Here is a 15803-nt window from a genome sequence, read left to right as displayed (position 1 = left end):
ATACCTCCTTGCAATAAATGCAAAAAATCTAACGCAATAATCTCCCTTATTCGGGATATACATGCGATTGGAGACCGCTTGTGAATTTGTTATTCCCTTAACACTTCTTCCTTCGGAGGAAACCAGTTCAACCTGCTTGGAGTGAATGTTGCAGGTTGGCAGGGCTCATATATTATAAATTGGAGGCAAACAAAATTTCTGGCATAATCATTACTGTAAACGTGTTTGATACATTCAACAAACTATTGTGGGGTCATATGTTTATGAAAACTTTACTAATAGTCTCCTCGTCAACATATAATCATCCTGTTATAGGTCAAGTTAGATAGTGGATATGTTATATATATATTTTTTCTTATAATATATATCAATCCTTATTTAAGAGCTCATTATGATTACAGAGCAATATAGAGAATAAATGACAAAAAGTTATATTCCAAAATTCATGATGTTGACCATCTTATAATTTATTCATTTAATTCAGTTGACTTATACAATTCTTGACAGTATCTGTTATGCCCTTAACTCATCAGAAGAAATAGCAACAATCAATCCGTCAAAAGGAATTGAAGTGTGATTTGACATGATTAAAATCCGAAAATTTGAAGAGAGACTGTAAATACCTTTTTATTTTTCCATTACGCCATATTAAATTTAAAAAAAAATTCAATATGGCGTAATAGAAAAATAAAAAGGTACTTACAGTCTCTCTTCAAATTTTCGGATTTTAATCATGTCAAGTCACACTTCAATTCCTTAAGCCTCCGTTTCTCGGGTCGAGCACCATTGGTAATTAAAATCGTTTGCTACTGGTTTAGCGTAATGCAAAGTTCTTTGTAAATAAACAAATAGAGCACTGTAGGAGTGGTGATCAACATGTTACGCTTCGGGTTCTTGCAGACGTTGCGAATAATGTACATAATATGAATTTAACTTTCTGTCAAATTCTTCATCGATTATCTCCTTTAGTTTCTCAGCATCAAGCAACATGATCTCAAGAAAGACACTTGTTATTACGTCACATATTTGATTCCAGTTCAGCATCATGCCCCCTGGTGATTGTTGCTCATCATCTCTTTCTTTTCTTCTGTGGTTATCCCTCGTACTTTGTCAGCGTTAAATGACATGACCTAATGAATGGCCATAACAAGATGGAGCCGCGAATCATGTTGCCCGGAGGGATGCTATCGATTGCTCCTTCTGTTACGGTTTAAATGATGATAAATGAAAAGGTTACAAGAGAGCTTAATATTAATCAATATTTTTATTCGCTTTTAGTTTATATCGTATTTGTGCGCGGGGAGGGCAGTCTTTGACAAATAGCCCGTTTTCTTTATTGCGGTGCACCGACCTCGCCGTCGTCAGCGTCGATATAGGGGTCAGTGCGCTTTCCCGAAATGAAAATGCTCTCAGTCGTCCATTTTGAAAACGGTTGAATGGAGATCAGGCCGGGGAGGGTGGAGAGGCTTCAGCTGATTCATTGCAACCCGGGCGTAGTCCGATGATAAAAGGGCCGCCTCACGCAATTTCTCTTCCAGTCGAAAACGCGGATCAGAGGTCACCTAAATGAAAAGGAAGAAAGAAATAAAAATAAAAATCAGAAACGGAAAAAAGTGCTCAGAAAATTTAGAATCGATTGGTTTAAAAGCGTTGATGAATTTTTACTGGTAATTAAAAAAAAACTGTTAAAAAAATAAATTAAGGAAAGAAAGTTAAACACTATGAATGGTTAGGGTTAGGGTTAGGGATTCTTTCCATAGAAACATGCTCCCTATGGTCGAATAATTTAGTACTATGGCGAACGAATACATAAAACCCTATAACGTTTCTGAATTTTTGAGATGAGGATTGGTTATTTGTATTATTTGGATTTTTCTGACTACTTTTCTCTTCTTGAGTGTCATATTCACAACGTTTCAATCGATGTAACCTCCGACCTTCTTCAAGTGTATCTTGTCGAACTCTGGAATGTTTCTGTTGAGCTCGCAGATTTGGACGGAATTTCGAACGGACCCTTTATTTATTTCAAGGGTGTAGCAAGCTTTCGTTCCATCAGCTATGGCGGATAGAAGCCGTAAGTAATTCGCAATTGTATTTTTCGGTCGCCCGCAATTCTCAGTTACATTTAAACTTCTACATATCAGTAAAGCCAGTGAAGCAGGCAACAGGAAGGGAATTCCAAAGTCTAGCTGCTAGAGGGAAGAAACTATGAGTGAAGGAGTGAGATTTTGTTGCCAAACAAGTTTGTCGGGGATACGTCGATGGAGGCACAAGTGCAACGAGTTCATCAGAGCACATTCCATTAAAATATTTACAAAACAGGCGCAGAAATGCAACATTGCGGCGATGGGACAGGGATCGAGGTTTAGTTGACAAAGTGGGATCTATTAGATTGAAGACTTCTTTTTGGACCCTATCCAAGAGGGAGAGATTAGTGTTGATGAACCAGCCCAGACGTGACAACAATACTCCATGCATGAACGAATGCGGCTCGTGTAGAGGCACAGGATACTCTCAGGTAGGAGTAACCGTCTAGCACGATATGAGTTTTTTTTTAATGATTTTTCTTTCAAAACATTGACAGAATTCCAACTCGAAAACAATGTGAACGGAATCACTAGTATACATTTTAGACACCGTATCATTCAATGACTGAATTCAAAGTCGACTTCAAAATCTAGTGGGACAGCAAGTTCTCTTCTCCACAACTAATGTCTCACAGAATAGATATTGTTAGTCTTTCTCTGCTCTATCGTTATTTTCATGGTCGAAGGTCGATTGAATTTCAAACTATCTTTCTATTCCTGTATAAATAATTCATATGAACACGTCTATTTAAAACAACGGTCAATAATTTCTCCATTTTTCTCTGTGTGCTTAAAAATAAACAAAGTTTCAATGAACGAAGTTTATTTCCTAGAACTACTCGCCGGTGGAACACAATAGCGCGGTGCTGCTTCCTCGCTTTCTACAGCAGTCATTATCAAGTTAACAACAAATTCTTGTTGAGGCGACCTCTTCAATATCAAATTTTGCCCAGATTTAACTATTGTTACCAACAATCACAGTGGTGTCTCACCGGCCACTTAACAAAGTCATTCACCCCTATCCTTGAGTGGACTTTGAGCCTTAATAAATGGTAACTCGTTAATAAAAAAATAAACAAAAATGCCATTCAAATCTGACATTCATTAACTTTGGCATGAGATCCACCAGGTTTCGGTGATCGAAAAATTGTTGTTTTGGGGTCAGATTCTGTCAATCTAATACCTATTGTTGGCTAGATTTTGGCCATGAAGTGTTTTTTTTTTTAGCTCCTTATATCAAGTGGCTTTATGTTTTGTCTGGAGCAATTTCCATGTACAAAATACAAGTAACCGTGATTGCAGGCGACTACATCTCCTGCATGATTTCTTCGTGCTGACTTGATCGTAACTATTTTTTAAGTGCTTAGAAATCGAAACAATGCGACAGTTGAACGCGGGGAAATTTCCAATTTGCCACGTCTTTTGTTTTGCGATATTGACAGGAAGTCAATTTCTCGTCTGGGCTCCCCTCTGCGCAACCGCAGAGAAATGACCATTTGATTGTTCTTCATTTCCGGACAGGAAGTGAATTGATTCAAATAAAAGTCAGTGCATGTGGCAATAGAGATAAAATGCGACAGTTTCTATAGACGCCATTAAACATGTTTCGTGCTAAACAGTAAATGCATGTACAGAGTGTTGCAGAAAAATCCGACAAAAATTCTAAGAAAGAAAAGGAAATAAGCAATAAAACAAAGACTCTATAGTTTATTTATCAGTTAAAGTTAAATACTACATTATTTTTCAATATAAGTAGTGCTTTCATTAAGTTTCCGGACTATTTTCGTATCGGGCACTTTTATTGATAGGACACCAATGAAACTCTAATCCATTTCGAAGTAATCTCCTCCGGTTGCAATGCGCTTGTTGTATTGTTCCAACAACTTCTGGGAGGTCCCATGGAAGTCCTCGTGTGTGCGTGTCTCACAGTCTCTTTCATCTCCTCAGTTATCTCATAACGATAGCCTCTAAGGTTTTCCTTGAGCTTAGAGAACAACCAGAAGTCATAGGGAGCAAGGTCTGGACTATGGGGAGGGCGAGGAACTGTCTTGATGCCCCTATTGGTCAAATAGTCTCTGACAACGATCTCATGAGAACGTTTTTTTTTTCTGATCTTCTCTGAGCACTCTTTGGACAAACTTTGTGCAAATCGTCCGCACATTTATAAACATTGTTCTTTCAATCAGTATAGTAATCCAAAAATTGCAAGGTTTATCTTCAGTTGAATAAAATAGAGAAATAGACAAAACAACGGGCTACCTTCCGTCGTTGGTTAAGCGAGAAATGAAGCTTCCAGACTTAATATTTGAAATTTAGGTCAGTCGATATATATATCTAGGTTCAATCCTTGGCTTGGGAGAGATGCTAGTCTAGCGGCACTGATGAGTTGTGATACAACGAAACAGGACTGTATGTCGATGACTACATATATATCCTAGACTTTTTAGCCTGTTAGAAACGGGCAAAAGTTACAGACTGCTGGTTTAGAATCACTGCTTTCTGTCAAATTGATAGGTACGTATGGTTAAATTAGTGCTTAATTTTGCTTTATATACTGGTCCCGGTTTATCCATATTAATCTTTTATTGTGCATTGAAAGGATACCATAATACCCAGTTCGCATCACCTTATCATCACCAAAGAACCATACAAAATTTCAGCCAAATCGGTGCAATAGTTTCCGACCAAAAGTGGAACGGGCGGACAGACAAACAGACAAACACGTAAACGGACAAAAAGATTATTACCACTACTATTACAAGCGGTGGTTCGGGTAATGCTATTTTGATTTCCACTTGTATAAAATCGGATCATCTTATTGGGATAGTTCGTACCATTGTTTTTAAATATTTAAAAATATTTCCCACTTTCTATATCTTGCATACACTTTATAATACTTGAATTAAAGCGGAGAAAGGAGAACACGTGACCAAAGAATTGTTCCCCCCCCCGGACCTAATAGACGTCGTATGTATGTGTACTTAGTCAATAATATAAACTCAATTACGATGCTTTTGCAACGACACACCCATAATATTTTAAAGAATTTGACCGTCGCTGGGGAAGATCTGTTATAACAGCGTTTTCATGAAAAAAAAAATAAAAACTTTTAATTAGCTTGAGTTATCTGTATTGTTAATTTCACGAAACAACCAGACTTTGAAAATAATCAATAACTCTATTGATCGTCAGGTCCCAGTGGACCTGAAATCTTCATTCAAGTGAAAAATTGAACAACCTGCTGTTGTTACGCGGTAACATGTTATATATATATATATATTTTTTTTAATTTTTGAAGTAATTCAAATAGCTGGCTTTGGGTTTGGGCAAAGATTTTTTTTAGTTGAAAATCACAACGAAAGAAAACCCTGGTGCAGAAAGTACATGAAAATATTTCAAATGAAATTATAATTTTGTTTTCCTTTTTTTTTTTTAAATCACAAATCTAAAACAAAAGAATGGAATCGTTTGACCTCGGGAACGCATGTTTTCGTTCTTGTTATTAAAAAGGAAATGCATTTTATTCTGTTGGCTTTTATGCGTGTAAAATCATTTTGAAAACAAAAAGAGTTAAAAAAAAAAATTTAAAAAAAAAAAAAAAAGATAAATGCATAAAGGGGAATCGCAAAAAAAAAAACGAGGTCAAATATAAAAAAATTATTTGTCCTTAACGCGAATTTGTTTATTTTCCATTTTGTTTAAACATTATATATATATATATATATATATATATATATATATATATATATATATATATATATATATATATATATATAAGTAGGTTGTAGTTTGCTTGAAGCATTGTTGAAGAAAATTATAAGGTAAAATTAAAAGCCAAGAACAATGCGAGATTTTTTTTTATATAGAGTAAAATTAAATGCAAACAAAAGAAATATAAGAAATAAAGTTCTTTTTTTGTTGTTTGTTTTTTCTTTTTCACACAAATTTTAACTCTAAACAACAGTAATTTTTTTTTCTGTTGTATTCAATAGTGATATAAATCTCAATATATTTCAGACTTATTAGTCCATTTTCAAGAGAAGACAGCTGTCTTCTCTTGAAAATGGACTAATAAGTCTGAAATATATTGAGATTTATATCACTATTGAATACAACAGAAAAAATAATTACTGTTGTTTAGAGTTAAAATTTGTGTGAAAAAGAAAAAACAAACAACAAAAAAAGAACTTTATTTCTTATATTTCTTTTGTTTGCATTTAATTTTACTCTATATAAAAAAAAATCTCGCATTGTTCTTGGCTTTTAATTTTACCTTATAATATATATATATAGTTTTCCTTTTGTGTGTATTGATATTCATATTAAAACTCCTCTTTCCTATTTACTTAAAAAGAAAATACAATGTTCTTATATATGGATCGTAGAATTGCATTCACTAGCAAAAGATCTAGCTAATTTGCATATTCTTTTACAAATTCATTTTAATTAATTCCCTATCAGTTTTTTTCGGTTTTCTTATGGGATGATTATCTTTAGTTAACTATTACTTGATGCAGATATTCTACATAATTTATGCTTGCATAATATTTTGGTAAAACGTGTGCAGTAAACACAAAATTGTGTCCATATATATTTATCTATACGTATATATTTTTGTTTAATCTATAAAAGTGAACGTGTCTGTGTGTGTGTGTGTGTGTGTGTGTGTGTCTGTGTACATTTTTCCAATGCAATAACTCTGTCAATTTTTAGTCTACAGTCTCGAAATTTAATATACCGGGTACTGAGATTTGGGAGAATCTTTTTAATCCGTTGTCGGCCAGAAATTCGCCTGTTAAGGGGTTAAAGTTCAACGATTTGACCTTTGAGAACTCTACCAAACTCCTCAAACAATTTTGGGTCTAAAAACTTGAAATTTTAGATATAGGTTTTTTGGACATGGATCTAACTTAATAACTTGATTTGAGCCCAAAACAATAAATTTTAAGAGGTCATAATAGGGGTTCAAATTAAAAAAAAATTGACTGCTTTTTTTTTGTTCAACATACACCTCCAAACACCCGGGCAACGCCGGGCTGAAGTGCTAGTATATATATATATATATATATATATATATATATATATATATATATATATATATATATATATATACTAGCAAAAGTACCCGTCGTTGAATGGGTTCAAAAATAGCCTACAAAAAATGGACTCTGGTATATGTAAGTATGATAGGTTATGAAAAGGAAGGGTTGTAAAGAGATAGATTCGAATTTGGGGGTATCAAACCAAAGCAAAATATGATGAAAGTAAAAATAAAATAGATAAGCCCCATAATTTATTGTACCATACCTGTTCACACTGAAACACTTCTCACAATATTCTGTGGATCTATATTAAAAAACCTTGTTAAACTTTGTGACATATTTCCATTCTATGGAGGTCAGGTACGAACGAACACCCCATAATTTTATTATAGCATATTTCTTCAAACTGAAACATAATTATCAAAGTATACTTACGCAGATAGATATGAAAAGTCTTTATTAAAGTTTGTGCCTATTTCCATTCTATGAAGGCCATGCGCGAACGCAGACCCCACAATTGTATCATACCATCCCGATTTAAGTTAAAATATACTTATCAAAGTATTCTTATGTACATCTATATCAAAAACACTTGTAAACTTTTTTTTTTTTTTTAATTTTTAAATTTTTTATTTCCATACTTTGTGGACCAGGCGCGTATGCAGACCGCACAATTTTAATGAATCATCATTATGCCAGATCAAACATACCCATTCCTGTGTCTCGATACATCTTCTATCATTATATGTAATCAGTTTTTTTTTAAATAGTCAACCATATATGAGCCTATTCGTGACCACACACACACACACACACACACACATTCAGCTTTATATATATATATATATATATATATATATATATATATATATATATATATATATATATAAAGGCAAAGAGAATGAATTGTTTACCTGATACAAGCCAAGGTAAACTTCAATTTAATTATTTTAAGGAATTTTCTTTCACTTTTCCGATTAGAATTGAAAGAATCTTTAAGTACGCTAGAACGTTCATCTCGGTTTGTTTTTATTCTTTTCTACATTTAATACATTTTTTTTTTCACATTTCTTCACGCGTTTTTTAACGGACATGAACATTTCGCAATTTATGACTATTATTAATTGTAGTTTCGACTAATGCCTCAAGCAGCGAATTCTAGTTCAGCTACAATTATAATTTGCTAATTTCTTTCTGTCCTCTGATGAGAGGAATAGCACGAATAGCAATCTTTGAAACTCCACGGAATAAGGACTTTGAAAATTGTTTTCCAGAGTATTCTGTCGAATGATAAATTTAATTGTATATATATATATATATATATATATATATATATATATATATATATATATATATATATATATATATATATATATACTAGCAGAAGTTCCCGTCGTTGACTGGGTTCAAAAACAGCCTACAGAAAATGGACTGTGATTGATGAAAGTATGATAGGTTATGAAAAAGAGGGGATGTAAAGAGATAGGTTTTTGATGCTCACAATTTTTACCCTAAGCAAAATATGATGAAAGTAAAGATAATTTCGCGAAAATATATGTTTTTATATCAACTTTGTTTCCATTCGTAACCAAGAGTGACCAACAAAATGTTTCCTTACAAAGAGAAAATCTTATATATATAATAATATAAATATACAAGAAATAAATGTTACCATAGTCAATAAAAGTTACTTTTTTTTACAAGGTAGTCACCACTTATCAAAGTCCAGAAGCCACTCGGGGGATAAGGGTTATTGCGTGTACAGTACGTTAGTCTAGGAGATCTGATAAAGTGTTTTACTTAAGGAGGCGGTTCATCAGGAATTTGTTCACATTGGACTCGAAAACATCCAGGTTGTAGTCAGGTGGGAAACAGGTAACCGGAACAGAGTTCCACAGGCGTGCACTTCTAAGAAAGAAGCTTTGTTCATGGAATCTACGTTTTGATTTTGGCACAGATAAGGAGTGGGGAATATTTTTGACAGTGGTTTCAGCTAGACGGGTGTTTTTTGTGAAAGATTGGCGTGTGGGACCAGAGATTGGAGTTCAGACGAGCACCTGCCATGGTAATAACGATAAAACAAGGACAGGCTCGCAACGTCTCTCCTGTGGGAGAGAGGTTGCAGAGAAGAGAAAAGGGCATCACCCACTAAGCCATGAAGCCTATTTTGTACTCTGTCAAGGCAGGATAGGCTGTTTTTAGCAGCTCCTGTCCAGATGTGGCAGCAGTACTCCATCCTTGGACGTATTTGGCTTTTATATAGATAGAGAATCGCATCAGGGGTGAGATATCTTCTGGGGCGGTGGAAAAATCCTACCATTTTTCCAGCGATCTTGGCAACTGACTTGATGTACGTATTCCATTTCAGGTCAGGAGGAAAGGTCAAGCCCAGAAGCTTATTAAAACATGGAGCTCCCTCTAGACGAGAGCCACCCATATCAATTGATGATGTAAAGATAGGAGCTTGGTTTAAGATGCATTAAATGTAACCAGCCACCTCCTTCCCCACTGTACCATGCGCTCCAGATCAGAGGAGAGAGAATCTGAGAGAACTTTGTCATTTACGGCCTTTAATGTGTTGCCGTAAATGGTCGTATCATCAGCAAAGATGTCAGCGAATGATTTAAGTATGTGTTTTGGAAGATCATTGATGTAGATCAGGATGAGAGTTGGGCCTATGATGGACCCCTCAGGGACTCCAGCATTAATATTGATGGCCTCTGATTTCTGCCCATCAACTACTACTCTTATGAGCCTATCGGAGAGAAATGATTTTATGATCGAGAAAACATTTCCAGTTATACCGTAGTTGGGCATCTTGTGAAGTAGGGCTTTATGCCATACCTTATCGAAGGCCTTTGATATGTCAAGAGCAATTGCCCTCGAGAGGAACCCTTTGTCAAGAGATTCGCTAATCCTATGAGTTATAACAGTTAGCACATCTGCTGTAGACCTGGCAGAATGGAAACCATATTGCGTGTTATTTCTGCTGAGGTGGTTGGCTACTCTATTTAATATGGATTCCAGCAACTTGCTCATGACACACAGGAGACTTATTGGTCTGTACTGACAGGGAGAGGACTTATCACCTGAGTTCTTAAATACAGGGCATACTGATGAGGTTTTCCAGAGTGTTGGGAAGCACTTCTCTTTAAGACAACGCTTAAAGAGTTTTGTAAGTATGGGGGCAAGTTCTAGTTGAAGCTTTTTTAACACAATGATTGGAATGCTGTCAGGGCCAGTTGCTTTACTGGAATCAAGGTTCTTGATTAGCTGGGCGACCTCACGCACAGATATTTGTATGTTGCAGAGCGTGTTGTCCGTTATAGGAGGAAATATGGAGAATTGATGGCCTTCGTCGCATAGGGTAGAATTAGCTGCAAAGTTCTTAGCAAATAGTTTGGCCTTGTCTATAGCTCTCTTGCATTTTTTATTACTCTTTTGCAGTGGTTGTTGGCAGTCCTGAAGGCAGCTTTAGACTCAGTGCATCTATTACGTTGGTAGCTATGGAAAAAGTGATTTCTGTGCGCGATGGCAACAGCACATTCTGGGGAGAACCATAGCTGGCTGTTAGGTTTTTGTTAGGTTTTCTGTCAGGTCTGATACTATGGAGGACACATCTTTTTTAAACATCGAATGCAGTGCTAGATCGGATATAAGTGTACGGAAGCTATCCCAGTCAGCGGTAGAGTATCGATATACAGTACGGTGGAGAGGTACATCTCCAGGCTTATTGCGTTTCGTTTTTATCTTAACTGATATAACTGCCTGGTCGGAAGATCCCAGAGGAGACAGAACGGAACTTGAACATAGTTCAGGGGACGTTGTGAGAAAATGGTCTAGAAGGCTAGCATACTAACCGGAAGTATCGGGCACTCGGGTGGGTTCGTGGACAATCTGGGTGAGGTCATAGGCAATGGCAAAATCATGACAGAACCTCCCCTCATCATCTGTCTTTTTAGAGTGGTTTTATGGTAGAAAAGTTCATTGGTTTGTATTTTTAAGTAGTTTGTAAAAAAAAAAATTTTTAATTCACGAAACGGTTTAAAAAAAATTAAAATGGTAGCGACTTTGAAATGGAGAGCCCCGTTTTCAATTTGAAGGAGAGGCACCTGAGCACTCTGTGTTAACAATTTAAGAAAGTTCCGTCAACGTAAGGAATATTTATAAACTTATTTTAATGCATAATTTTGTGCTTGAGGAATATTCGATTATGACATGTGTAGTTTACATAAAAATTCACTTAAGTAGTTATCGCCTCAAATTTCGTTTTAATTTCGGTTTGCTGAAATTATTTCAAGTAAAGAGCATTAAAAACTATTTCAAAACAAAAAAAGAACATGAACTGAACTTTTATTGGCTATGGTAACATTTATTTCTTGTATATTTATTTTTTCGAGTAGTCGTTTGTTGGCTTTTCTGCTAAATACTCTTACTAAATAATAAAGAAACAAAAACAGTTTTGAAAAATAATGAAGCTTTACTTATTTTAGTAAAATAATCCGAAACAGCAAAATGGTATATTAAAAAAGTAAACACGTAATTACTGTAGTTTTTTAAAGCAAAGAATCTATATAAATATGAATAAGAAGAAAATTGAGCCCTTTTCAAGCAGAACAGCTTCGTTACAGTTTTACAGTATTGAACGGTGTAGTATTGCGCCGTCGGATTCAGGGTTGTACTATTGTAATGTAAAGAACACGCAGAAAGGGTTGTAATCAACTGAATTCCTTCTTGTACACTGACAAAAAAAAGCTTAAACAGATATATAAATAAAAATAAAAAGGTTATGTAAATGTTTTTAAAAGACACGTAATCACGTGAGCAGGAATTTTTCCTTCTTTTGATACGATAACAAGTAACGTTCTTATTTTTATTATTTATCTATTTATCTATTTTCGAAAGAGTGCCACGTGCAAGTGGAGAAGGAAAAAACAAAGTTATGCGACTTTTTTTTTTTGGCTTTCACTTTAATAAGAACGTGAATTTATGAAGTGAATTTATTCGACACAATATGATTCAACTCCAAAAAATAAATAAAAGCTAACGTGAATTAAGATTAACGTTAATGTGTTATTGTGGCCCCTTACCCCTTTTAAAAAACCTTGTTAAACTTTGTGACATATTTACATTCTAGGAAGGTCTAGCGCGAAAGAACACCCATTAATTTTATTATACCATATTTCTTCAAACTGAAACATAATTATCAAAGTATACGTACGCAAATAGATATGAAAAGTCTTTCTTAAAGTTTGTGCCATATTTTCATGGAGTACAGGCGCGAATGCAGACCCTACAATTTTATTATACCATTCCTATTTAAGTTGAAACATACTTATCAAAGTATTCTTATGTACATCTATATCAAAAACATTTGTAAACGTTTTTTTTTTCATTTTTTATTTCCATACTTTGTGGGCTAGGCGTGAGCGCAGACCCCACAATTTTTATGAATCACCGTTCTGCCCGATCAAACATACGCTTTACTGATCCTCGATATATTGTCTATCATTATATGTAATCAGTTTTTTAAAATAGTCAACCATATAGAACCCCATTCGTGAACACACGCGCGCGCGTTCAGCTTTATATTAAGGATATATATAATTTTAAATGTTCGTTATGTAAATATAGTTATATCTTGCTGCGAGGTGCAGAAAAGTTCTTAATTATTTTTAATTTTTAAATGCTTTTCTGCCTGATGAGATTCATAATGAACGAAACGGTCTTCATATCATAGTAAAATATGATTGTATTTACATAAAACAAATAAAAAAATATAAAAATTGCTCTCTTTTATTGAGCACTATCAACGACATTTGTTGGTATTCAATGATTCTAATCTTTTGAATATTTTTCCACCTACGTATATATATATATATATATATATATATATATATATATATATATATATATATATATAAGTGAAAGTGTTTGTCTGACTGTGTGTGTGTATCTGTGTATCTATGTGTCTCTGTGTGTACATTTCCCTACGCAATACCTCTGTCAATTTTAAGTCTACAGACTCGAAATTTGACATATAGGGTACTGAGATTTGGGAAAATCGATGTGATCGGTGTTCGGCCAGAAATTTGGCGATTTTACCTTTGAGAACTCTACCAAACGCCATCGACAATTTTCGGTCTACACACTTGAAATTTTAGATATAGGTTCATTGGACATGGATCTAACTTAATCACTTTATTTGAGGCCAAAACAATAAATTTTAACCGCCATAATAGGGGGTCAAAGTTTTTAAAAAATTGACCACTTTTTTTTTTTTGCTCAACATACATCTCCAAATACCCGGGCAATGCCGGGCACCCATGTTAATATATCTATAAAAGTGAAAGTGTCTGTTTGTGCGTGTGTTTGTGTGTCTGTGTGTGTACATTTTCCTACGCAATAACTCTGTCAATTTTTAGTCTACAGGCTCGAAATTTGACATACAGGGTACTGAAATTTGGGAAAATCGTTGTGATCCGTTTTTGACCAGAAATTTGTCGATTAAGGGGTCCAAGTTCAACGATTTGACCTTTGAGAACTCTACCAAACTCCTCCGACAATTTCCGTTCTAAACACTTGGAATTTTAAATATAGGTTCCTTGGACAAGGATTTAACTTAATAACTCGATCTGTGCCCAAAATCATAAATTTTAAGAGGTCATAATAGGGGTAAAGTTTTAAAAAATTGACAGCTTTTTTTTTTTGTGCTCAATATACAGCTCCAAATACCCGGGCAACGCCGGGCTGAAATGCTAGTATATATATAAAAGTGAACGTGTCTGCGTGTCTGTGTGTGTGTGTGTGTGTCTCTCTCTCTCTCTCTCTCTGTGTTTGTGTACATTTCCCTACGCAATAATTATGTGAATTTTTAGTCTACAGACTCGAAATTTGATATACAGGGTACTGAGTTTGGGAAAATCTATGTGATGTGTTTTCGGTCAGAAATTTACCTTTTAAGGAGTCAAAGTTCAACGATTTGATCTTTGAGCACTCTACCAAAATCCTCCGACAATTTGCGGTCTAAACCCTTGAAATTTTAGATATAGGTTCCTTGGACATAGATCTAAATTAATAACTTGATATGAACCCAACATAATAAATGTTAAGGGGTCATAATAGGTGTCAAAGTTAACAAAATTGACCTTTTTTTTTTGCTCAGTATACACCTCCAAACACCCGGGCATAAATGCTAGTATATATATATATATATATATATATATATATATATATATATATATATATATATATATATATATATATATATATATATATCGGTAGTAATCATTCCAAAACAAAAAGATGTATCTATGTTTCACTTATAGTATTTTATTCATATGTTGATATAGTATGTCTTAAATATGTTTTGTTGAGCAGTCAAAATTCACCAAAAAGCAAATCAAAGACAATTATATGTTATTTGAGGGGAAAAATGGAGAGGGTTTTCTTCTTCTTGGAATAAAAAGGATATAGTTAAGGAAAAAAGTTGATAAAAACAATTGGGAATCTTTTAAAGTTCGCAAAATTATCAGAATAAACTACTCTTATTTCTATATTGGCATCTTTCCAAGAAAAAAAAACATTGCATTCGCAGACCACGAAGAGACGATATATATATATATATATATATATATATATATATATATATATATATATATATATATATATATATATATATATATATACAGGGTGGACACAAAGTCACGCACCTATGTTAATTAAAAAAGTTTTTAAAAAATAGTCAATGGCATGTCTGATCTGAAATAAAAAATTATAAAATTAAAAAATTATTGGTGCGTGACTTTGTGGGCACCCTGTACATATATATATATATATATATATATATATATATATATATATATATATATATATATATATATATATATAATTTATGAGTAAAACGATTCATAATTTTGAATTAAAAATCAGTTTCAAAAGGAAAACATACAAAATCAATAGATTGTACGATCGTTTCGGAAACGATGTTTTTTATTGAAATAGACAATGTGTCTTGAACAATAATTTGATAAAAAATTTTTCATTAAACAAAGTCTCCTTATCAGCAAAAATATGGGGGGGGGGTTAAAGACACCAAAATAAATTTTTTGTAGTAAGGCAGATATTCCTTTTTCCGCTCGCTTTTAAAGCTTGTCATTATTTCAGTCCATCTATTCTTTGGCATGTTGTTAAATGTTTTCTCTGAATGGTTCATTCAGATATCTACAGCACAACGAGCACTGTTTTCTTTTAATAGTTTTATTACATTTACTAATGCAGTAAAATAAACTCTGCCTTTTAGACTCTAGGTCTAATTCTCTCAATATATATATATATATATATATATATATATATATATATGGGGGTTGAATTTTCATGTATATATGTGCATGTATTTCTGTATTCATACATACAGTTCCGACAAAAAGAAAGTCCGCACTTTTTTCAAAAACTTCAAATTTAATTTGCTGCTGCGGACTTTCTTTTTGCCTGATACATTTGAAGTTATTTTTTTTAAATTGACGTGAACACTAGAATATTTCAATTAAAAGTCAAATATGAACCGGTAAAATTATAGAAGAATAAAGGGCCAATCAAATGAGGTATAGTTTGTTCAAACAGTTACATTAAATTTAGCTTAAATTTGCAGTTTTTGAAAAAATTACAAGTGTGG

The 15803-nt window shown here is 33.8% G+C and overlaps 1 protein-coding gene across 1 annotated transcript in view; it reads right to left on the bottom strand.

The window, feature by feature from the left end:
- Positions 1-1245: 1245 nt before the first annotated feature.
- Positions 1246-15803, bottom strand: part of LOC145263078 (coiled-coil domain-containing protein 148-like) — a 415858-nt gene continuing 401300 nt past the window's right edge. Inside the window, exon 13 of the mRNA XM_080119947.1 lies at positions 1246-1562. Within this exon, the coding sequence (XP_079976073.1) occupies positions 1410-1562 (153 nt within the window). The 3' untranslated portion in view covers positions 1246-1409. The remainder of the gene's footprint in view (positions 1563-15803) is intronic.

The sequence above is a fragment of the Euprymna scolopes genome, chromosome 38 (genome assembly GCF_053919585.1).
Source record: "Euprymna scolopes isolate OS-2025 chromosome 38, ASM5391958v1, whole genome shotgun sequence".
NCBI classification, from domain to species: Eukaryota; Metazoa; Mollusca; class Cephalopoda; order Sepiida; family Sepiolidae; genus Euprymna; species Euprymna scolopes.
This window is presented reverse-complemented; position numbering and strand designations above follow the sequence as displayed.